Source organism: Phalacrocorax aristotelis, chromosome 7, assembly GCF_949628215.1.
Source record: "Phalacrocorax aristotelis chromosome 7, bGulAri2.1, whole genome shotgun sequence".
Classification (NCBI taxonomy): Eukaryota; Metazoa; Chordata; class Aves; order Suliformes; family Phalacrocoracidae; genus Phalacrocorax; species Phalacrocorax aristotelis.
In genome coordinates this window covers 9,220,851-9,245,537 of record NC_134282.1, presented here as the reverse complement: position 1 = coordinate 9,245,537, position 24,687 = coordinate 9,220,851, and the positions used below count along the sequence as shown (strand labels likewise).

The 24,687-nt window shown below is 39.4% G+C and overlaps 1 protein-coding gene across 8 annotated transcripts in view; it reads right to left on the bottom strand.

Moving 5' to 3' along the window:
* Positions 1-24,687, bottom strand: part of PLCH1 (phospholipase C eta 1) — an 84,323-nt gene that overhangs the window by 16,609 nt on the left and 43,027 nt on the right. For all 8 annotated transcript variants that reach the window (XM_075098622.1, XM_075098621.1, XM_075098630.1 and 5 more), the window contains 9 exons: positions 23,652-23,781; positions 20,707-20,877; positions 14,032-14,125; positions 11,684-11,887; positions 9,985-10,105; positions 8,265-8,436; positions 5,367-5,474; positions 3,162-3,323; positions 373-444 (listed from right to left, as the gene is read on the bottom strand). In XM_075098622.1, coding sequence (XP_074954723.1) covers positions 373-444; positions 3,162-3,323; positions 5,367-5,474; positions 8,265-8,436; positions 9,985-10,105; positions 11,684-11,887; positions 14,032-14,125; positions 20,707-20,877; positions 23,652-23,781 — 1,234 coding nt within the window. The remainder of the gene's footprint in view (positions 1-372; positions 445-3,161; positions 3,324-5,366; positions 5,475-8,264; positions 8,437-9,984; positions 10,106-11,683; positions 11,888-14,031; positions 14,126-20,706; positions 20,878-23,651; positions 23,782-24,687) is intronic.

The following is a 24,687-nucleotide window of genomic DNA, read 5'->3' as shown; positions in this document are numbered from 1 at the left end:
GACCGTGAATGAAACAAACATTGTCAGCTATGTGGACAGAGGTCTGGAAAACAAGAATACACCAAGGCATTCATCTACATTGCTCTTCCACTGCTGCAAGTTTGATGAGAAAACCAGCAATTCCACATCACTAGTAAAGATGATCTTGTTCATGGAGGATTTTTTTTTGAGTCTGCGTGGTCATCTTTAAAGGGTTCTCTGTACTGCTAGCAGCTATATTGTTCTGAACAGCAATAAATAGAACAAGTGTAATCACATAGGCTTTCCTCACAGCCCCCAAACACACCATGCTTGTCTCAAGCAATAAAACATACCCAGTGTCTCTAGAGTGCTGTCAGAACGAGAACAAACTGAGTCTCTCATTTTACTTACTTTGTGTTTACCGAAGTTACTCATTAATGATCGACTGTGAGACTTTTTTCCACCTTCTTTTAGGTCCAGGTTCTGCGCAGGGAAAGAGCACAGTAAAAAGTATGAGTAGATACCTTAAGAAGAATCTTTAAGGAGTCTGCTACGGTCACTAAAAGACATAGTTTCTACCTAATATAAGTTGAAAGTTATAATAGTACATCACCCTGATTCACTATTACAAAGGTATAGTGATTGCACGAGAATAAAAGCGAGTTAAAGTCTAAACACAATATACTGATCTGTGAACAGAAATTGAAATCCAAAATCTCATTACAGGACTTTTCTAATTTCTTTATATACTTGATAGCTTAGCAATCCTTTAACAGTAAGGAAAAATATTAACACTAACACTCAAGACAACAACCAACCATGTAGAAAAAACAGTCTAGCAAAAACAGGCAAGCAACAGCAAAACACAACATTTGAAAGTGGACTTGAAAATGGCCAGGAAGGAAAAGGAGGAGGGGGAAATCTCTCCTAACAAATACATTTGGACATTTCATCCTGAAGTCCAAGTTTCACATTTATAACCATGCCCCTAGACATCAGTTTGATAATTCCTGGCAGCATCTAGCTTTTTCGGTCGGACAAGCACATCCCTTCATCTTCTAAGGAGCAAAACAAAAACCTAAAGGTGCTGAAGAATATTTGCCCGGTGTTTCAGCAAGTCCTATAAACTTGAGTTATTCCTTCCTCAGTGCTGAGTTGTAATTCACTTCTGGCTATCATAATAATGGCACAAGATGGTTTCTTCAGGTCAAAGAAAGCCAATAACCTCTGTATCTACATTCAGCTCAGGCTGAAAGTCTGTGTAAAATGCATAAGGAAACCTTAGCAGATAAAGTAATTTTCTCCTTCAGATAAGAGTGAGAGTTGACAGTTTCAACAGCAAATCCAAACTAGAATCAGGCCTGACTGACAGTACCACACACATTGCCTTCCTCTCTCCCCAGAAAAAACCCCACTTGATAATTACTGTAGATTACACAAACTTGCACTGTGATTTTTTTTTTTTTTAATAACAGCAAGTCTTTGGGAAAATGAAAGGCACATCAGGGACAAAGTAAAGGAAAATGAGATTTGACCAGCAAAAAAAAGTAGAAAAATTTCCCAACAGATCCCTTTCTGGTACATCAATTACACAGTAACTGCTAGAAAAGAGCTTTACACCACCACCAAACAAAGCTGGCTAATGAGTTACAGGATTACCAAACCATCACAACATTTAACCATTTAGTTTTCTCCCACCTAGGTCAACTGTTGATAAAAAAAATAATTTTCCAGTTGTTTTAACTGATTATTACTAATTGTTCAGCTCTGTATTACTTTAAGACCCTTGAAAACAACAGTCACATACAATCAGTCTTCACACAGGACTGTTGCAGCAAGGGAAGAGATCTCTATATGTCCCTTAATAATGTAAAATAAGTAAATTAGAAAATTCTATCACTATCACTATTAACTGACAGATGTCCAAACAACGCAGTTGCATTACTGAAGTATTTTCAGTAGTCTGGTCATGTCAATGACATGTAACATGTAATCTCAGGCATCACATCCAATACAAACACCTTATGGAAATTGGCATTCTTAAAACTCCCTGCCCCTCAAATGCTAGCTAGGGACAAATCATTTTTCCAGATACCAGAAAACATACCAAATGTAATTATTCTAACTAAAAATAATACTGAAATGGCTCACATCTGGTCATATTTACTAACATGGGGAGTTTGCTCTCTGAAATCCCACTTTTCCAACATCATGAAGGCCAAAGGGAACAGACAGGCTGACCCTGTTCTCACACTGCAAAGCCACAGTCTGAAAATAACTCTCCTCTGTTGGGTCAGATGGCTCCATCCTCTGCATTCCTACAGCCTCTTCCCACCACAACACAGCTTTGACCAGATGTCTCAAGCATCAGCACAAGCTATGTTTTCTGTAGTCAAGCCTGGCTTCAGGCAAAACTCTCATAGGTCCAGCCTTGGAGAAAGAGATTGATTAGAACTACATAAACCCTACAGAGTGGGAAGAGGTGCAGAAAGCAGAGCTGCCTGTGCGTGACCTTTAAGACTATACTGGTTACAGAGTAGGCACCTCCCCCACAGAACAATTCACTCTAATTGAATACAACTGGTCTTTGCATCTGTTTGAGGCAAAAGTAATGTAATCGTGGATTCAAGGTACTAGCTGTCTATTGATATACTCAAAATTCTGACACACTTTACTGTTTTACAAAAATAGTTTCATGTCAAAAAGGAAAAGAAACATACCATTCTTGATATAAAACAGTTTGGGCATGAAAATAAACAGAACCTTGCTTAGAGCAATAAAAGCACAATCCTCTGTTTTAGTGCTGTACAAAACAGCCACCAGCACTACAGGCAGACAACACTTTCAGTTATCATGGCCAGTCTTGATAGGGCTAAGGCAATAGAAGAAGGATCCTTCCCCAATAACTTAGACACAAGCCAAATTGCTTGACACATGCTTCCAATATTGGTACTTACTGAATTAGATGCTTCCAAGTCTTAGAAGGAATAAAGCAGATTATAACATATTGAAACAAAATACTCTCCACATTTGACCAAATTCTCTCATATCTTCCTGAAATAGTTCCACATTTTCATTTTGGGTATAACAAACTCTCAGAGGTTGTTCATAAATTATCAGCTTTCTCATCTAAAAATGAGCAATACACACCACATTGTCTAATATTCAACAGAGCATACAAAGGGGAAAAACCCACATACCTGTTTCAGGTTAACATTTAAACCCTCATGAGTTGCCTTTAGCAGTGCTCTCACAGTGAAGCTGTCAGGATCTTCTTTGTCCCTGATTTGGGATTCTTTCATCAGAGATTCCAGTTTTGTTCTTATAAAAGATTCCACCTGGTGCTCAGTTGCACCATTACTCTGAAAGGCATTAAGAAATCCAGTGAAAATAGATTATTCCATCCATCACTTCTGTGAAAGCCTGAGGGAGTGCTACACACGCTTCAGGCCATGCAGCACTCCCAACATTTCCTTTCTCTGTGCAAGAAAAAGCTTCTCACATAATCCTGCTTGATTTTGCCTTTTCTATTGGTGACTTTTACCGCTATTTCCATTTTCCTTTTTTCTCTTTAGTTCTCCTGGCACATAATTTACGCTGCCTCACCAAAGCACACTCCACAACATAGATGACCCCAGAACCCAGCCTTGGTATTAGCTCTTTGTATCAAAACAATCACAAGTCTGACCTTCTCTTTCAGAAGATGGCATGAATTCTCAGATAATGCACTTACACACTTCCTCCAAAATATCAGACAACTTAAGCATCATTAGACTTCTGCTCCAAAAACGGCAAGACAGAGGAAGCAATTACTGTTAACAAGCGTTGTGCAGACTGTACAGACACAAAGTAGTCTCTTACATAAGGAACTTAAAATAAAAATGGATCTTACAGTCAGTGTGCACCTAGCATTCCTCTGTCCATGGGGTATGAGACCTCTCCTGAGACAGGAGAGGAAAGCAGCTGTTCCATCCTTTGTTTCCTTTCTAGCCCCAAAGACATACTGTGTTTTGCATTGGCTTTAATGATTGTCAAATTTTGTTTCAGGTTTTTCTGTTGAAGAAAGCATCATCTCATCAGAAGTGCTCAAGCCATGCTAGTAAAGCATATGTGTGTTACACAGACTGCTCCTATTGAACAGGACAGAACTACAAATCAGGCATTATGGTGGTTCAGAACTGGTTGAGCTATCTTCTCATCTTACTATGCCCATAATTAGAGTTATGTTCATTCAATCTATACTTTTTCCCCTGAACTTACATCTGTGGAAGTTTGTACCTGTACTTAAAACAATCATATTCTTAAAGATTTACGGGATTGGGAGTTCTCAAGCTTCCTCATAAATCAGTTAATGCCAAATATTTCCAATTCTGTAATAAATATTAACAGAAATATAACATTCTAAGTCATTAAGCAAGCTGATTTTATCCTATGCTTCAAGTGTTTACTGCAAGGCTGTACTTCTGTATGAGACTGTCTTGTGAAACACAGGGCTTGAATTAAATCCAAGTGCAATCTAACCTCTAAATAATTAAGAAATTAATTAATTATGATTTTGTCCAGTAGCAGGTGTTGTTCATCTGGGGGGTGGTGGAGGGAAGCAGAAATCAAATCGGCCCTTCCATGTAGTGTACTTGAAGCTCCAAAAAGATGTTACTGACACTAGCATTTTAGCAGCATCAGAGTAGAGGAAGAACAGGCATAAACATATTCTTCCTCTGAACCAATTCAGATGGGAACTTCTGTTACCTGTAAAGCAAATCCTAAACTATTCTGAAAAACCTTCAATTGCTAATAGCAGGCATAAATTATGCAGACAAATTAAAAGCCTAATATGTAAACCAAACAGCTAGTGAGAACTACAGATAGGTGTTTCCACGTGGCAACAAGGCAAACTCACTGGGCTACATTCAAAAGTGGAGATAAGCAGAAAAACAAATGAGGAGTTAAGAAATAAAGGGAACAGAAAGCAGTATTCAGCATCAAATAAAAAACAGAAGGATTGAAAATATGTTTCACAGAGTTTTCTCATTTGTGTGCCTCCTACCATAATTTTAACCTAGAAATTGTGTAGCAATTCCATCATGCTATTGCTTTGAGTACTATACATTTCTATCTGAAAGAAGCCTAGCACGCTTATAGTACTGGCATCAATGTTTGCAGTCTAGCGTACCGAAAGTACTTAAATCTGTTATTTAAATGATTTAAATGACAAAGTGTGCATTTCTGAACAGTGTAATTCCGTATCTAAATGTGGAATTAGATAACTTCTGTATCTTAAAGACCTGACTCAGGAATCAAAGTTAAATACTCTAACCTGCTAACTACCGTAAGTAGCATTATGGAGTACGCATGTAAGAAATGTAGCGGTGTAACAGTTCTGGGAACTGTGTATACGCACGTACATAGCAGGGCTTTAATTTGCAGTCATCTTCAATTTCATCAGCGCTATCCTCATCAGAAACTTCTCCTTCCTCAGCATCTGCTCCAAGACTGTATGGTAACTTTTTACCCTAAAATGAGGAAAAGATATTCACAAAAGTGCATACATGGTCAGTGTTACTTATTTAGTGCAAAGACCAAAATAGCGCATTCCTCAACTACTACTTATGCAATTTGTGACCAGAGTTTAGAATTCATTTTCAGAGAGTGTCATGCAAACAGGCTCTGTATTATCACAGGAGATAATTTAAGTATTTCTGGAAGAGTTTGTTACTGAAAGATCTTTGCAAGCTCTTTCAACAAAAGCATACCAACTCCCATCTCTGGAGCAAGCTAACAAGTGTAGAGTTTGAGATGACTCTGGATATTTCAAGCTTAACCCTAGCAAGCAGACTGCTGTATACTTAAAATAAAACCCAAAAAATCAGAAGCTGAGATTTTGTTATAGGCTATTCATCAGAACGGAAAATGAGGACACAAAAGAACTCACTGCAAGCAGCCATCAACATGAAGGAAGCAGCAACGCCTATATTAATATTGCATGCGCATGGAAGCGTGTAGTCAGCAGGCCAAAAGTAGTTGCTAATCCAGTACTGTGAATGTCATATACCTACACTAGAAAGGAACTACTTTAATTCCATGTCCTAAAAAAATAAACAAACAAAAAAGGCTCCGACAGATCAATTATCCTTTTTAGAACACTCATCTTGAATTCTCCTGTATGATCACTTATAGCAAAGCCCAATCACAGAACCTTAGAAACGATGGCTGTGGGACCTCTGAAGGTCTTTGGTCCAATCTGCCACTAAAAAGGAGGATCATCACCAGCTTTAGATGAGCTTTGCTTTGATGATGTCTTGCAAACTTTCAAGGGTGGTGGCTCCCCAAGCCCTCTGGGCAGCCTCTCCCCATGCTGCACTCCCCCAGCTGAAAAAGCTTTTCTTGCCATCCAATCTGCACCTCCCAAGCTGTAACTTATGGCCATTGCCTCTTGCTTTACCATCTGCTACTTAATAAATCACTTAATAAACTTTTGTGTTATCACTTCTTTGTCTTCCTCACTGACTGCAGAAATGTTTTCAGTCTCCCTGTTTCATCAGTGACAGAGGTAGATAAGAATTGCACTCAGATTTCTGCAGGAATGAACAGGATTGATTTGTAGGCTGCATTCCAAAATTAATAATGCTGCCCTGCTAACGAGTGGGTCAAATTCACTTCATGGTGGCACTTTTGTGTTGGCTTATATCGATGAATATTATTAGAATTACTCTTTATATACACTAGCAAGATGAAAATTATGCCATTACTTGAAATTGTTTGGCTAATGAATCAATACTGTTTCAAAGGAAAATGTATAAAACAGAAAAATAATAGCAAAAAGACGAGAAACTGGTTTACTTCTCAACAAGATGCTGATTCCTAAATATGATTTTGCCTTTTCCAACAGGCATTGAGCGGGAGATAGGAGACAGAGCTTTGTGAAAAAGATACTGTGATGCTTAAAATAGTATTCCTCATTCTGAAAACTTTAGCTCAGGTCCACACCATTCTGGAACTACTCACAGGGTTTCAGCCCTGTTAGTTGAAGAATCAAACTAAAGTTACAAACTCAAATGTGCTAGGAAGACCAGCTCAAAAGTTCAAGTAAGAACAGCACAGTACCAAGCCTCTTTTGCCTTTTGTGCATTGACATAGTATTTCAAGCCTGGTTTGCCAGGTTTGTCGCATGACTGGCATTATATACTATTTTGTTTAACTCCCTAAAACACCAACTCTACATGATTGCATAGTTCATTAACTAGCGGTTACACATGAAAACTGATTCAATGAAAATTAAAATCACAGTTGAGCACTCAAAAGCTTTCTAATTCAGAGTCAGCTCTGTACTATACGTTGAAATATGTTCAAACCGACATCAAACCAAAATTGTGAATCCTCTTAATACAGAGGCTAGAAGGAGAAAAAAGAGTATCTCAAGAGCTCACAGCAAAGTAATTGCCCCCATGTGTCAAAGTAAATTAGCCAAACTAATAAGCCAGAACTCTATTAATCATCCTCTCAGAGGTCTGCCCTGCGTTCCCTTCTTATTATATCCATCTTGGTCTTTGAAATTCCTTGAAGAGCAAATCCATTTATACTGAGAGGCTCAAACAATTAATCTTGCATACAACACTAACTACAGTGCTCAAGGGCCTCCTCTCTCACTGCTCCTTATAGCCACCTTCTGAAGTGCTCTTCTTCCATAAACACAGCTGATGAACCGTGAAAATAGTTTCATTTCATGAACTACTGCTCATAGCAGGGTGAGGGGGAAATGCAAGAAAATGTAAGAAATTTTCAGATGCTTTGTCTGAATACTTTGTCCAAGGTGGGACTGTAGGATAACGTTTAGATACTATAGGGATATGAACCATACAGAACAATATCGACTAATAACAAATCAGACAAATTTCAAAAAAATGGGAAAATATCAGATTCAGGTAACTGTCACAGTTCCTTTATTCATAACGATGCATTTTATATAATTTTTCAGCTCTCCTGACTCAATGCTGATTTAAAAATAAGCACCTCTGACTTTAAGACTCTCAGATAAGATGCTTATGAAATAGAAAGAATTCTCTTTCCACTGCTGTTGATATCACCTCCCTGTTGAAACACATACAGAAGCACTCTGGGACACCCACCAAGTCCAAGGTAAACCCTGTTTCGATGTCTCTGAAAAGCTCAGAATTTTAACTCAGTGCATTTGTACTATTCTACAGGGTACTGCTGAAGTAGTTCTCCAAAGCCAAAGAAAATCTACAATAAATATCACATGCTGACATTTTTGCATTTTAAACATGCCACCAGTAGCAAGTTACCTTCACTAGGATTTTCCCTTTCAAATTTTGAGGGCTAGGAAGCTGTCTGGAATCTCCAGTGATTACAGATGACAAGTCGAGTTTGTCACCAAATATCTCCTTCAAGTACTGAGCGATCTTCTTTTGCTGTTGAATACTGCAGTGGTTTTCAATAGACAGTATCACTGGAAACCTAGAAACAAAACCCCCAGATATTGTCATAACTGTTTTAAGAGAAGACGACCTGCACAGCTTACCACATAAACTGATTTAAATAGTTTGCTGTAACATTGTCAGTAGTCTGGAAACAAACTCACCTTAGGAGGAAGGACTCTGCACATGAAATCCCGAACCCCTGCTCGGTCAGAATTTCTCAGATAGTCCCTGCAGGTGATTCTGCCCTCTCCCACCAACCCTACCCATGAGCGCACATGGTGACAGTGTCTGAAACTAATGATCACCGAGCATGAGGCAGAGGAACTTGCAATAAAGCTCATCAGTAACGCAAAGCCTTTTTGTGCTATGTGGCTGCGCAGAAGCTACACTATTTCTTTGCAAGCCACATACAAAGCCTTCATAAGCTGTAAGTGATCAGCAAGCGGCTTCTGGAGAAAAGCATCTCGAAATCAACACATTCAAAGGAATTGCTAACTCTTCTCTGTTCATCTTCTGAAGATTGATAGCTTCATGGACAATTTGCCTTTGTCTTAATAAGTGCAGCTACAAGTGAATCAGACCAAGTCTATGAAGATGCTCAAGAGAAGGAGAACTATTTGGCAACACTTTCCAGAATACTGTCCCAGAATTCCCACGAATTTGCAGCTCAAGCTTCTTGGGCTAAAGGCAGTGTGTTTCTGTATGTAACAGCCTACTTCTCCCACAAATCTGCCCATTTGTTTTCTATACTCTTGGCAGCCCCAGAATCCTATGGCAAGGAACCCCAGACCCCACCTACACACCAAAGACCAACGTCTGTCAGTTTTTAATTCACCAGCTCCTATTTCTAATCAGTAACACCAAAATTTTGGGCTCGTTTTTTTTTTCTGGGGTGGGGGGTGGTCCCCACCCACCTATTGTTGGGTCACTTTTTTTCTTTTTTTTTTCTTTTTTTTTTTTCTTTTTTTTTTTTTTTTAAGAGAAGTGAGCAGATTCCCTTTATTCTCTCTAAACTGCTCAAAATTCTATACATTCAATCATGATTTGAGACTGTTGTATACATTTGGTTAAACTGCAAGATTTTCATAATAAACTGTTGTACAGTATGATGGCAAACATATTCTGAACATTACCCCACATCTCAGTATTTTCTCATACCAACTGAGACAGCTTTTCAATTTTCCTACTGATAAAAATTATTTTCCTTAGGTAGAGAATATTACAGTATTGATTTTTAAGGAGAATTTCCTGTGGATATGAGTGGGAAGTTCTGTTCAGACCAAAAGTCTAAGTTAACCTGTAGATATTGAACAGTCTCAGACTGTTCAAAATATTACTGAGTTTACAATGCATGAAAGGTCTTCGTAACTTAGCCTGAACTTTCTAACTTGATTAATGGAAAGAGCTCATGCAGTTGAACAATAAATATGACACAGGCAATAAACAGGGGAACAGAATCAACTTTATAATTTCTCAATGTCTTTAGAAGGAATATACCTACTTCCTGATGTTGATTGTTGATTTTGACATGGGATTAACTACACAAAACAGACAGGTGTAGCTTCAAAACTAACTCTACACTTACTCATTTTTGATGAAGGCGTATTTATTGATAGTTTCTGCCACGTCACGGAAGAGTATTTTAGAAGTAAGAGTATAGCCATGGTGCACTACTGGCTCTCCATCTGGACCATCCCAGCAATCCACTATTAAGACAAAAAAAGCTATGCATTAAGAGATGCCCATGGTCTTATACATTTCTACTGATCTTGCTTGCCAGCAGAACTCACATACACTACTCAACCATGCAGGTGTCAACAAGTTTCATTCAATCTATTATGACCTACCAACTGAGTTAAGGCTAACAAGACAGTCTTTTCTTATATCACATGAGAAATCTGCAACCTAAAATTGGTTTTTCCTCTTACATTAAGCTAAGGGTTTTTCCTCATATATAAAATTACAGAGGTGTAATAGGTCAAATAATGTTTACGGCTATCCCTTGGGAAAGTGGCTTCTGCTTCTGAAGACAAACTATTTAAAAACAATTTAGTCTTTTTCCACTCCCAACTGTCCTTACAGTTTTATAACTGACTCTAGTAAGAGTAGCATCAATTCCATCACATGTAGAATGGACTAGGACAGTAATACTTTTCCTAATGAATTACTGTATCCTGGATTTACACCAAACTTGTCACTACTATTTCCTATATAGGAAGTTAAAAACTTCACAAAGAGAAAACTACAGAGCTATTACCTAGGCTGTACAGTATCTACAATAGTTTTGAGGTCAACCAAAATAACACGCTACTGTGTGTTTTAGTGAACTTTCCTACAGAAGGCAAAGTGCAATGACAGACCACCCAATTTTCTCAGGTTCACTTTCTCTAATTGATTTTTAAATTCAGATCAACAAATTGCTCTTCCATAGATCAGTTTTATAATACTAGTCATAAAAAATTAATAGCGAGTTTAAATTTATCAAAATATTTTATTCCCCCCAGAATCCTGAAAAAAAAATCCCTAATGTTTTGCTATTATTTAAATCATGCAGAACTTAAACAAGAATCCAACACAAACTCCAGACTATCAGACAAACAGCACCTTGTTTTTTTCCACCAGCATCCAGCCAACAAAACTGCATCCTACCTCTCTGTTGTGGCAGACCAAAACCAAGCTTTTCAGCTTTTAGATGGTGACAGAAATAGATACACAGCTGTGCTGATAGAATGCACATTTGCTCACCTGTCCTCCTCCTACAGGCACTTTTCATCTTCCCTTTCCATCCACAGGAGGAACTGCATATGCTTTCCCATTCAGCTTATGAAAGAAAAAGGTCTTTGCTAGCTCAGCTCATCCTGAACAACATGCATTAGGAAGCAGTCCTGTGAAGTGGTAACCTCCAGCGTGGGGGAACTGCAGAGTGGAACAACTAGGGCTGCTCTGCTGGAACTGCAGGGCCCCAGACAGATGCCCATCCATTGCCTTAGTGGGGCTTGTGCAACAAAAAAATGCTTCACATAAACATGGGACAACGGAAAACTTGCACTGGCTGAGAAAAGCATAACAACACAGCAGTAGGCAGGAGAAAACAGTGGTGTCTATGAAGTTTATATGAGAAGGTCATTCCCAATGAAAAATTCCTGTTTAGACTGCCAGAAAACAAGAGCTTATCACGGAAGTTAATCACACAGCGAAGCATTTATGTTTTGAGCTTGCCACTGACTTTGCACTTAAATCTGTATCATACTGTTCACAACCAGCAAGTTATGCTGAAAATTTACCTTCAATACATCGACAACCATCTTGCAGCACTCGTGCATACATCTCCACTCTGGACTGAGACAGCAGCTGGTCTCCTGTCAGGTAGGTATTGTGAGATGAAGCAATAAAGTAGTTACAAAGGGGTTGATCCATATCCTGATGCACTTCACAATGCAGTGGATTAAATATATCACAAGCAGGACTGCGCATGAAGTTGGTGAAACCTTTGAACAAAGAGAAACAGTTTTTGCCATGAATGTGGTATATCTTACCAAGTGAATGATTTGCACTCTAACACTTTCCTCTCTTCATGCTTGTCAAGGCTAACTTGTGTCTCCAAAACCACTGAATCACATAGCTGGGATTAATCTTCCTGTACCCCGTTGTTTTCAGTGTATTAACTGCTGTCTGCGGCTTGTCTGATTCTCTGCAAACTGAAGAGGCTGCACAGACTCAGTCCACCGCTGACACACACACAGGTATTTCTTTTTGAAGTCTATGGAAGTTCTGACACCTTTGCAACTAAACCACAAATCATTACTGTTAGAAAAACTGTCTTTTCCTCTTTCTTCTCCTTCTTGAACTGTTCTCCACTACACCCTCTTGATTCTTGTTAAAGCATCAGCATAACAGAGAAATTGAGCCAAATACTTCAGCAGCATCAGTCCACATTTCCTGGGACACTGAATTGTGCCTTGGAGGGTGAGTGACCTGCTTAGAGGAATATAGCTGAATAGGTGGAAGGGAGGCAACCTCAGCCTCACGTTCAGCAAGATGCAAAGGATTTGAGATGCACATTGTGTTTCCCTCAGTGGACCCTTGTGATGTTAACAGGTAAGAGCTATCCTGTTCTGCTCCACCAAGAGAGTGACATCTTGTAAATAATCAGCAGCAGAAATCCCTCAGATGTTGGGCAGCAGTAGAGCTGTAGGATGTGACACCTGCAAGAGTAAAGGTTTGGTATTCTGCAGATCTGCCGGGACTTCATGCTGCTGTTGATGCCCCATGGGTCCCATGACGAAAAGCAATCTTCAGAAGGTAGCAACAGCATGAAGAATGAAACAAAAGAACCCACTCCTACCAAAGTTAAAGATCTGGCAATTTATACAGATCACAGGACAGAAACAGGAGCCAAACTGACATCCTGACTCTGAAGCAAACACTTTTTTTGAGTTTATTGCTGACACACAGGCTCTGTCCCAATGCTGCTTTTTTGCTGTAGATAAGGACTACTCCCACTGAAGATACCACGTAGACGAGGTAGGAGCCACCCAAGGGCTGCACTGCAGCACAAAGGGGGGGGGGGGGGGGGGGCCTGCCAGCCAATTCACTAACCTAGCTAATTTCACTCTAGTTTAGTTTTCTATATGATACAAGTTTATGTGAGAACACGGTACTTGGTTTATAACCCTGTAAATCAGATCAGCATCAAACAGAGAAAGTTTTAAAAATACCTCCTTTGAGAATGAGAAATGTAAAATATTTCCAAAGGATAGTACAAACAATACCAACCCTGTAAGCAACTCAAACATAAAAGCAGCAGCAGTAAGATTAAAAGGAACAAACACTTTCAGAAATATTACTTTAAATGTCACAGCTTGTTCATGTTGCTTTCCTTATTTCAGTTTAAGTGCAGTGCCCTGGGTCACACCACAAGCTTGTTTAAGATCTGAGAGGCCCTACCCAGGATTTATGTATCATGCAGAGGAAGATTTCCCCTTCCCTCCCTCCCCCCATACCTAAATCACCATGTAAACTATGCTGCTTCATGAAAGCTATCTTCTAGTAAATTAACACAGTACAGCATTTAATCTATTTCATTCTAATTCAGATTTTGATTTGATACTAAGTTGGATTCTGAGTAAGTATAGCATTTACAATTGCTTTAGTGAACAAGGTGAATAAGGTATTAAAACCTAAAGAAAATACAACTACCCATATTTTATTTCACAGAAGCATGAATCAATGGAGCATACAGGAACGATTCCAGATCTAGAGAGACAGAGCAGAATGAAAACTTTCCTTTTATTACTTCAGTTAGAGCAGGCTATAGTATAAAATACATAGTATAGAATGTTTTTTGCTTGTGTTTTACAAATACACGCTTAGCAATATATTCATGCAAGCCTAAGGAATTCACACTAGTGCATGATGGCTATGATATGTCACCGTATAACGTTAGCTGCTAATTCACCACACCTACTCTCATCTCTCCCATGTCTCTCAAAAATGCACCTACACTACTACTGCTGATCTTCTGTGTAACTTTCTATCACAGTCAAATATTATAAGCTACACCAAAATGCTGTTAAAGCTTTTCTATTCCACTACAGTATATCAAAACTGACTTTGAAATAAAAAACTTTACCTTCAATCCCAAGAAAATTTTGCTTCTTGTTTTCTTCTGATACTTCAAACTTCTGTATGATGTCAAGACAATATTCTGGTGTCACGTTATTCATCTGCACAAAAATGACAGTGTTGGTACACTTATTTTTAATACCATGTCACCAGCATATCAAGATCTACTTTAGGCTTCTGGGGCAGTTGAAAAACCTTATGATCAAACACTGAGTTCAATCAACTATGAATAGGACAAAGTCCTTTTACAGTGTTTATTAAGATTTTGTTTTGATTTTTGTCAGTGTTGCACAACCCTCACAGCTCTTACCTTTGAGGAGAAAAACAGGAGTGAGAGGTAGCGGTCACTTAAAATCTGTTTCATGTTAGTTTAAAGATGAAAATTAGCTGTTAAGCACGCTTAATATTTGCACTGGGCAATAGTGCTGAAATGAGAACTACCAAGTTACACTCTTTAATATAATCTACTTAGACACACAAAGAGATTTGGCAGGGCTTGATTTCATTTTAATGTATTTTCCACTTCTGTGGTTTCATTACTTCCAAGAGAGTTCACTATAATATACAGAATATGAGATAAATAATTAGATTCTGAAATGAAAAACAGCAGTTATTCTGTAAAAAAAAAAAAGAGAGCTTTGTCTTCAGCTTCAACTAACCCACAACTGAAGTCCTGACTGACTAGTGGGGATAGAGTATCACCATGAACCTCTAAAATTTCCTCTAAAATTAAAGTAGCAGCTTCCATCATTCATCTCATCTTTTCTCACCCTCACCCCCTTAAGTTGTAGAGAACTGAAGTGAAAACTAAGATTGGGTGTATTTGATTTCTTCCACTAATCATATCACAGGATGGCAATGATGACACTAAAACCTTTGGCAGCTTATTTGTACCATTATCCTGTTTACTGCTTGTACTCTGCATCCTTTGCCAAAGTCAGCTCAAAACACCCTGACATTTGGAGCAGTCTGGAAGTAAAGGAACATGCAGTCCCATCTCTTAAAAAGTGTGTCATCTCTGTTAACATGACTGCTTTAGGCAAAGGCAGGAGGGAGGTTAGTCATCCTGCAGATTACACAATATTTATTGTTTAAATCCAAAAATGGTCCCTCTGAACTGTTTTACTAATAGAACTCTCTTTCCGATGGCAAAACCAATTCAATTTACTCTGCTCTGTCTGTAGCCTTTGATGAAGTTGCACTTTCCTTTATTTCCTGTAGCTCAGCCTTCCCAGCATTGGCATTTAGCTATACAGAAGTTTAAAGTAGGTTGTCTCTCTTGATCTGGTCTTCTCTAAGGGCCTGATGCTGCCAAGTGCTGACTTCCTCCTAAAAAATGTGAGTGCCATGGCTCACCATATCTCGTAACACCTAAAAGGCTACAGCCTAAGAATGAAGAATTACCAGAGGAGGGGAAAAACTAGAGATATCAACAATAGAAGCATAGTAACAGAAGGCAAGCAAGTGAGCAGCCTAACTCATATGGTGACTCAAGGAAAAACTCCTTCATCCTTCCCTCTGTTTTTTCTCTTGCACAGGGAAAGCATGGCTCAGCCCATTGCTTTTCCAAACAATTTATTTATATCTCCTAGCTAAGCCAACAATATGAGACACCTGCAGGAATTACACAGGATAACAGGAATGAGAACAATTCAGTTGAGAAAATAACTGATTATCCTAGCTCAAGTAGATGTTGCTGTTTGATTGCAAACACTATTCATAGCAGGCCCTTCTTCAGCACAAGCTGTCTAGAATTAACTTTTTCATTATCCCACATGGCTCCTTGATGGCTGAGTGGCAGGGTACTTGTGTGCTCTAGGAATGAAAATGTCTAATCTACTCCAAAGCTGCATCTGCTAGGGAAAAGTCCACTGATTTGTGCTTTTTAACTGTAGCTTGAGAGATGATGACTTAGCCTACTCATTTAAATTTTTATTCATTAAGTTTTAAAGTATTCCAGTAAAAAGAATATCAAATAGTAATGATCATTATTGATGACTGTATATTTAGATACGTGATTACTGAAGATGGTCAATAGTGCAGCTTCCAAGTTCTCTTGGATACGTGGCTACTTTTTATACTCCTGGTTAAAAGCTTTAATTTTTTTGCAGATATGTTCTTCAAAAAAGTATCAGCCTTTGAGTAACCAATAAGACCTTGGTTTTTAAGTAAATGAACTACCAATTAATTTTCCTAAAATAAGATCCTACAAAACTACAAGACAACATTATCTCTAGTCTTCAGTATAGAAGTATGAGAAAGAAGAGGGAAATCACTTTTGATTTCACCAATCTCACTGGATGCAGGTCAGACAAACCTGTTGCCAAAAATGTAACACCGTCTGAAGCTGCAGCATGATGCAGTGACAAGTAATGGGAGAGCCCTCTTCTGTCAAAGGCCTACAAGCTAAGAATGGGAATCATTCTCATGGGAAAGGAAATAAGAGAGAGGAATGTAAAGTAGAAGAGAAGTTAGAAGGAAAAAAAAAAAAAAAAAAGGAAGGAGATGTTAGAAAAGAAGTGCAATGCTAATAACAGGTATTCCTAGACAGGATGCCAACTCACCAGCATGTCAACAGTGCTCTAACAGTTTAGGCTTTAGTTATTCATAGTTAATCATTCTATAAGAAAAATAAAAATATAGGTAATCAAATACATTATTCCAATTTCAGTGCAAGATGTCAATGTAAGATGTCATGACATATTGAGTCACCACATAAACCAGTTATACTGATTATCCTTGTGTGCAACCATGAGAAAGAGAGGAAGGCATAAGCTTCCTTTCCAGTTGAGAGTTTATGTTGCTGCAATAAGGGCTTTTTGTGGAAAGTAGCAAGGACTGATCAGGCATGATGACCTGATATTGTTTTCCTTGTCTAATATTAACAAGCTTTCCAGTCTCTCCTCTTTTTAAAGTCCATGTACCAACACTGATATATTTATAATTTCCTATTGCTTTTGGGATACTGGCTGCTGATATCCTTTAGTACACACTGTTTCAGATCACAGGCTAACATGTACTGATATGCCCTGGCATATACCGTCTCATTATAACCTTTTAAATCTTTTTCCGAGAGCACAGCTATAGTTGTTTCAAAACATTCATTTCCTAAAATTGTGCTTAATCCCTACTTCTTACCACTTTTTGTCATATTTTCACTATTAACCACACCACTAGTTATTCCTGTGATACTGTATAATCAGCACAGACAAGTAACAACAGTAAACTTACTCTCTCAAGCAGGCTTAACTCAAAATACTCTAGCCCATATTGAATAATTAAAGAAAAGCTTTACATAATTATATGTGCATGTGCCGAGGGTGTAATTGTTACAAAATTACTTTCTCTTCACTTCAATTAAAATGAGCAGGGGCATTAATTTTTGCCACCAGTTTCATTTGGGCTGCGTACAGCAGCAGCCACTTTAGAAGATATTGGTTTGGTGCCAATACAATGGCATAGTATTAACATGACCATCTGGTTCCTCTCATTCAGCAGTATGACAGGGCACATTGTACAATATGCAGCACTTTCCTGGAGCATGCAGAGAACGCTGCTGGAGGCAAGATTTCAGCAGGCTGTCCTTTTTCTCAGGACAGATGAAAACTGTATTGCAAAGTAACTGATCCATGGTAAGGCAGCAGGTGGCAAGCAGGCACATGGGAAACCTCACCCTCAGAAAACCAAAACTAAACATTTCAGGTTTGTAACACCAAAACAGCCTTGTAACTGCATAAAACCATCAGCACAAATGTCAAAGAGGTCTCTGCTGTGACTGAAATAAAAGCACTTGATGTGATACAGATACAGCAGAAAGGAGGAGGGAAGGACAGAGAGCAATCAGACAACAGCTGCAGGCTGGCTGATGCCCAAACACAGGGCAGCATCACTACGGGGGCTCCCAAGACAGAGGCAGAATGAGGCCATTCACTCTACGATGCAGGTCCAGAATAGCCAGCAACTACAAAGCTGCTGCTTAACAGGGACAACTACGGTTGTAGAGCCTATTTCGCCCATGCCCCACTACCCAAAGACAAGTACGAGACAAGCTCTGTCAGTCAAAAGAGCCTGGAGATCCTGCTGTGGAAGCAACCTGTCATTTAGCAGGAGATCAGTTTCTGGGGAGGACCACCTCAGACACTGATGCTGGTTTATTAAGAGAGGGCACTCCCAGGCATGCAGATGTGACTGAACATCCAGGGACATTCCTCCCTCACAGCCACTTGTGCTAAGAGGACTGCAGGACCAGGAGTCATTCCAGGAAAACAGCCTAATTTCTGCTCTTCTGACATTTGAAGCCATATAATTGCAATTTCAATAGCAATGAGCTGAGTTTAACTGCACCTAAGTGGAAATTATCTGATTCGCAAGCTCCAGGCTGAAGGCAACAGGGAGCTTTCCTTAAAAAAGAGGCAGCTTAGCAAGTTAACAAAAACCCAAACCACTTTTGTTCTATACTCAGACTGCAGAATATTTAAGTCTTGCCAAAAGAGTAGCAGATGGAGCTGGACAGACTGTCCACAGATTTCCAAGCAGCCAGACAAGAACAAAAACAAAATGCTGTTTGGTTGAAAGCACTTGAGAGCTCCATTATGATTTGAACCATTATAAGCTTCTGAAGGCAATCTTGCCTTACCCAAGGACATTGTCATAACGTCTGTGTTCTGAAAACATTAAGGGCTAATTCTGCTCTAATACTGTTAATGCTGAGAAGTAGGAAGACCAGAGGGAAGAGGCAAAGGAAGTGCAAGGTGCTTCTAAACTAGACTGCCGAGACATTCATCTTCAGGAAGTCAAGCTTTTACTCTTTTTATTGTTTGTTTTTGGAATAATGTTGAACAGGGCATTTATAGGAAATAGCCCTGTGGGCATTCGGCAGTTCGAGTAGTGTGTAGACAGAGAAGAGGAGGCAGTATGCCAGACTTGATAGTCAACTTGTTTTTTTCTGCTGCATCGGTAGTTTCATAATGTTCCTGTGTACCCACAAAGACAGCTCTTCTGCCTCTTTCACACGTTTTTCTTCCTGCTCCAGGTCTCTGAGTGCCCTGTCATACCACAGGCTCTTCAGCTGTTCCTGGGCACTTCAGCATCCCCATGAACATGTCCTCCCTGGAGCACTTCTTTGCTTTCTCATCTGTGTCAAACATGCTGCTGCTGCTGTCAAGGGTGCTCCACTGAAGGGCACCCAAGTAGAAGGCAGTGGTTAAAAAGGAAACAAAGGAAAAAGCAGTGAGCTCAGAAGACTTAGGGTGTTAGCATAAAGGGAAAAAGATAAAAACATATTGTGCTTTGAAATTGTAATTAGCAGAATTGCCAGGATGACATTGCTTGCAAGAATCTGTGTGTTGAGGCTACCACAGAAAGACCAGTGATGTGACAGTGCTCCATGTTTCAAGGCAGAAGGAAAGAACCAGGGAGTCCTACAGGCCAGGGAATTGCCACAATGACCAACAGGGGGAAATTCAGCAACAAAACCGCAGAGACTGTTGATTTTATGCTAGGTATAACTCAGAAAAAGCAGTCATCATAGGCAGGATCCCAGAATGGCACAGGAGATTTTCCAAGACAGCAGGCAAAACACAGCATCTATACCCAGGAAGCTCAAGTAGGTTTGGATGTTAGCATTTATTTTTGTGTGGTTGTTTTGGAACAATACTCTGAAAGGACACACGGGCTGAGAAAACAACCCAGGACCAACTGCAGAAGCAAACAGGAGTTCTAGAGATCACAAGGTTCCTTCTGTGCTCCTCAGTGTCTAGCGTACAAGTTCTCTCCGTGGGTTCCAGAGACAATTTTTGCAGTAATGCAGTCTCTCAAGACAGCTGTGAAAATCTCCACTGGAACCACACATTTGGGAATAGCTAGAGATTTTTTTGTTCAGCAACTTTATTCATAAGCACATTGGGGGAAAAAAAATCTCTGATCTTGACCCAACTTTGCCTCTTAAGTTACTTATGCTTCTCTTAATCTTTTAATTTTTTTTTAATTCCTTATCAGTGTGCCTGTTCCTGTAGTGCCCTGAACCTAGAAGTGCAACATTCAGATGGGAAATTTTCTTTGTGCAAGTCCCACGCATCTGTGAAGAATGATGCCCGGAAAACAGACCTTCCTGGAAAAAAAACTAGGAAACATGGCAGAAGGGAGAAAAAATAAAAAAGGAATAGAATCCAGGACACCTCACCCTCTGCCAGGTTGGTGCAATATCCCATGTTGTATTATATAGTTTTTCTTCTTTTGTCATGCGCTTCTAGCTTTAAAACATATCCCGTATCATCCTAATTTAGGGTATATCTGCCAAGACCTTTACTCATGAAAAGCATCTCCTGGAAATATCAATGCCCCACCCCAACACCAATGAACAACCCAGACAAGCCATGCAAGAGAAAGCCACCATGCTAAGACACAAGATAATCAGCTATAAGAAGCATGAAAGTTACCAGAATGTCATTATAAGCTCACAAATATTAACCATGTTGCCCTACACTTGCCTTTCCTCTACCAGAGTCTGAAGAAGTTCAACCTCTTTCTAGAACCATTTAAAAAAAACAATAAAGCATTTATATTTCTTTTGTTACATCTGTTCTTTCCCTTCTGCCCCAATGTAATTTTTTCCATAAAATTCTTTCCCTATATTTGAATGTATTTATATGTACATGCATATGGGTGCATAGTATTCCCACACCTTTTGTTCCACCTTTAGAAACTGAGCGAGTTCTTCAACAGTGAGGTGATCCTTCTTGTCACTGTAGCTTAAGAGCAATAAGTAGAGATCTCGACGTAAGGACATCATCTTGTAAAAAACTGAAAATTCTTCAAAATTTAGGGTTCCTTGGTTCTCATCTGTGTCCGCTTCCTAAGAGAAAGACACTCAGGTAAGCATGCTAAACACGGGTGAATTCAGGAAACAAAGCAGAACAGGATTTATGTGCATGAACAGAAATTTTTAAAATTCTAGTCTGCAAGATTCTGTTCTGACTCAAATCCTAGTAGGCTGAAATAACTGCAAAATTATAATACCATCTATTGGATTTTTTGGTGAAAAGAGTTACTACACTAAAGCCACAGGTTCCCTATAAAGTCTCAATTCCATCTTTAGTTTTGAATTTGTTTCCCATGTAAAGAGGCTCACCCTGGGCTTTATTCTGATCTGTTACTCTCCTATACGCCCTGCAGTTATCCTGGATTAAAACATAGCAAGGAACTTAATAATTTCACCCCATGGATTCCTCTAACAACAGAGTCTGACATTTTAAAACATTCAGGACAATATCAGAGTCTTAAATTTATGTTATTTCAAACTGCAATACTCTCAGCCCCCTGTCAGCACTCTGTAGGGGGGACAAGTCTGCAGCAGCAATAAGACTCCATACCAAAACATACGCCCGATATCCCCAGTCTTGATGGCAGGGTTGTTTTTTTTTTATCCTTAGAGGTAGGAAGAGAAGAAAACAGTACTTAACGCATGTTAATACAAGCTTTTTACTGTGAACATCTGCCTAAGAGGATTGCTTTGGATTTTCAAAACAAAGAATATATTCTGGAGAACTGCTGTCAAACATTATGCAGGTCTCCATGAAAAACGAACTTCAGGGAAGCTACAACTCTTGCTAAGTTTGAGGCTGTAAGCAGATAATAGAGACAAAGTGAAATAAATGTTTATAAATGTGCCATTGCTCCCATGAATAATGTCCTTAATTTACAGCTATATATAATGTTTTTTCTCTGTAGTTACAAACCCTCTTGCCATTCCCAAGTCACATTCTGTTAAAAATGATGCTTCCTTCTGTTCAGGTCAGAACACCTTCTGGTCCTTTTAACACTGACTTGGCTTTGAACCTGTTGGCTTGTTTCTGCACTGGTACACTGGTTCTTCTCCAGATGGAAACTGTCCTCATCCTGCTATCACTGCTTCCTTCTCAAGAAAGCTCTTCCATTTGGTGCCCAACCTCACTTCTGTAGAAAAGAAGCTTATCTAATAGCAGATTCAACGAACACATCTCAGGTCTGCTTTGCTTTCCAAGGATCCAGTTTTACTTTCCCTTCACATAAACCACCCCACTTAACTTTGAAGCACCTCTTAGAACAGGAACCAATCTTTATACCAGTGACTCCTAGTACATACATGCAACTGAAGTATCAGCCCCATATTCTATTCCCATATACAGGACATGGACTGCTTTGTAATCCTGGCCATGGGTGCTCCCCCAGGGCTGTGGGCTGCTCGTGTTGTGTCCAAAACTGTAACACCAAGTCATGCAAACAGCACCACCTGTGCAGATCAAGTGTAAAAACAGTGCAGAGTAGCTAGATGTAGGGGCAAGGATTTGTCCCAGAGTTACGTTGCTGTTCCCTTTATCCTTTGTTAAGCCCTGGAAGTCCACAGGACTGCTAGCACAAAGCATTGCTCGTGGAGTAAAGGCCTTCAGGAATGAGCCCTGAATGACTAACAGTAAACAAACCTTCAACATTCCTTTTATAGTCAGCCTTAATAACTTTAACCATGCCTGTGAGGTCTAGGATGTTAACTCAGGTATAGGCTGGCAGCAACTGCAGCAAAATAAAAATAAGTAAACCAGTTTATTTTTAACCAGAAGCTGCCTCCGATTATACAAATGCTGATGATGGCTAGAGTGCCCTGCTTCATTACCAGACACTTTAAAAGTGTCGACTGAACTACATTTTCTTCCTCTCAGTACGTGCTTCACAACTCTCTGCCTCTCCTGCAGCAGTCAATAATATCAGCAAAATCCATGGATCTCAGGGAGCTGCATTTCATTACATCTTGTTAGTGCTATCGTCATCCAAGCTATAAACTCAGTTCACAGGAAGTAAGCCGAGAAGAAAATAATTCCCAGGTATGTAGTGTCAGGTGGGATTTTAAATCATTTTATATCTACTGCATATCTTAAGTGACATTTCAAATCTGTGGGAACAAGTACAACCTAAATTCACCTCTGCAACACAACCCCCGCAGTTTCCACACTTCGAGTCTTTGCATTAGAGGTATACCTATGGAGTATAAGTTACTCCCCAGATTTTATGCCAAACAAAACACTTTTGACCATAGAAGATTCTTCAACTTCACCATGTTTTGTAGCTAACCAGTTTTTGGCTATTACTGGTTATGAAGAGTTAAAATTTTATTTTGCTCTTCATTATGTCCTTGGCTTATCTTTCCTACAGTAAACACTAGGGCTGGTGGAAAGTGGTAACTGTTTTCAAACAAGTAAAAAATTTATTCTGGTTAAGTAAGAAGAAGTTGTTAGTTTCATAAAGGTAGTTTCTATTAAACAATTTTCCATAAAGGAAATGAAAAAAATATTTCAAAAAAGTAACTTCATTGTCCATCAATGTCAAGACGGAACAATTCATTTCACAGAGATGAAAACAATAATGCATCTGAAAAAGTAATATTAATAAATTGTCTTCTATGTGGTTCATGTCATTAAAACAATGTTCTATTGCATCTTTGTCTGCAGAAAGGTAAGACTTGGAAAAGGTCTGTGAGGTGTTGGAAAGGACAGAGTTTTAAGTCCCAACTTGCATATCTTATCCTGGATCTGTCCAGAAATAGACTGTAACTGGCACTATCTTCCACAACAACGCTGTGCATTAGAGGTCACCAACCTGAAACATCTGCCGGACCTTCCTGCGGGGCAGGTTAACATTTAATTTATGCATCAGCTGGTGGATCTCTTCAATATTCAGCAGGCCATCTCCATTCTTGTCAGCATCCTGAAAGGTCTGTTTGACCCAGCTGCAGACATGTCAAGGAAAGGTACAGAGGGTGATCTCCTCACAGAGAAGGGAGGTACAGCAGTTGGGCATGTAAGGGACAGGACTCCAACTCAGGAGAACAAGGCCCTGCCCCAGCAATTCCGGGCAGGAGCATAATTCTGCTTAGCAGAGAAGCTTAATATCTTCCAGGGGGAAGAACTGAATATTATTCAATCCAGCCTTCACAAACATGTCTTTTTCAAGTCAGCATCTCTGGGTAAAACACTTGAATTAAGACTTCCCACCACCTGCATTAGAGCTACTGATGTACACCATGAAATAAAAGTCATTACTGGCAAAGATCTGGTGCTATCTACATGGTTCTCCCCATACTGATGCCAAACCAAAGCATTTTTACTACTGTATGCCTTCTGGTACAATTTGGTATTGTACCTCCTACCTGGTGCAACTAAGACTCCTGACCACCACGGAGTTATATCTGAGGGCTACTGGTTTCATGACTTGACTCCAAGGAATCAAGCTCAGTAGCCACGTGTATCAGGGATGATGTTAATCCAGTGCAGAAAGATGGAGTAAGGAAGACTGTGAAATAAGCCCAAGCACATTATTATCAGCCAGTGTTTTACATATGAATCTCATTAAAAATTAACCACTCTTGTTTTCCATGCTTTCTTCAAGACTGTCACACAGTTCTTTCATCTGTATATTTCTAACTCTTCCAATCTCTGGACAACTTCTTTGTCCAACACTTTCTTTCCAATATCTCTGCCTTCACCCAGTGCCACATCTTCCACAGGGCAGCAACAACTCCATGGAATCATAAGTTGCACAGAGGAAATGGATAGCACTCATACATTGGATGTTTCTCCCCCCATAAGGGAAAAATGGCATCAAATAAAGCTAGCAGCTGTCAAATTCAGAAAAC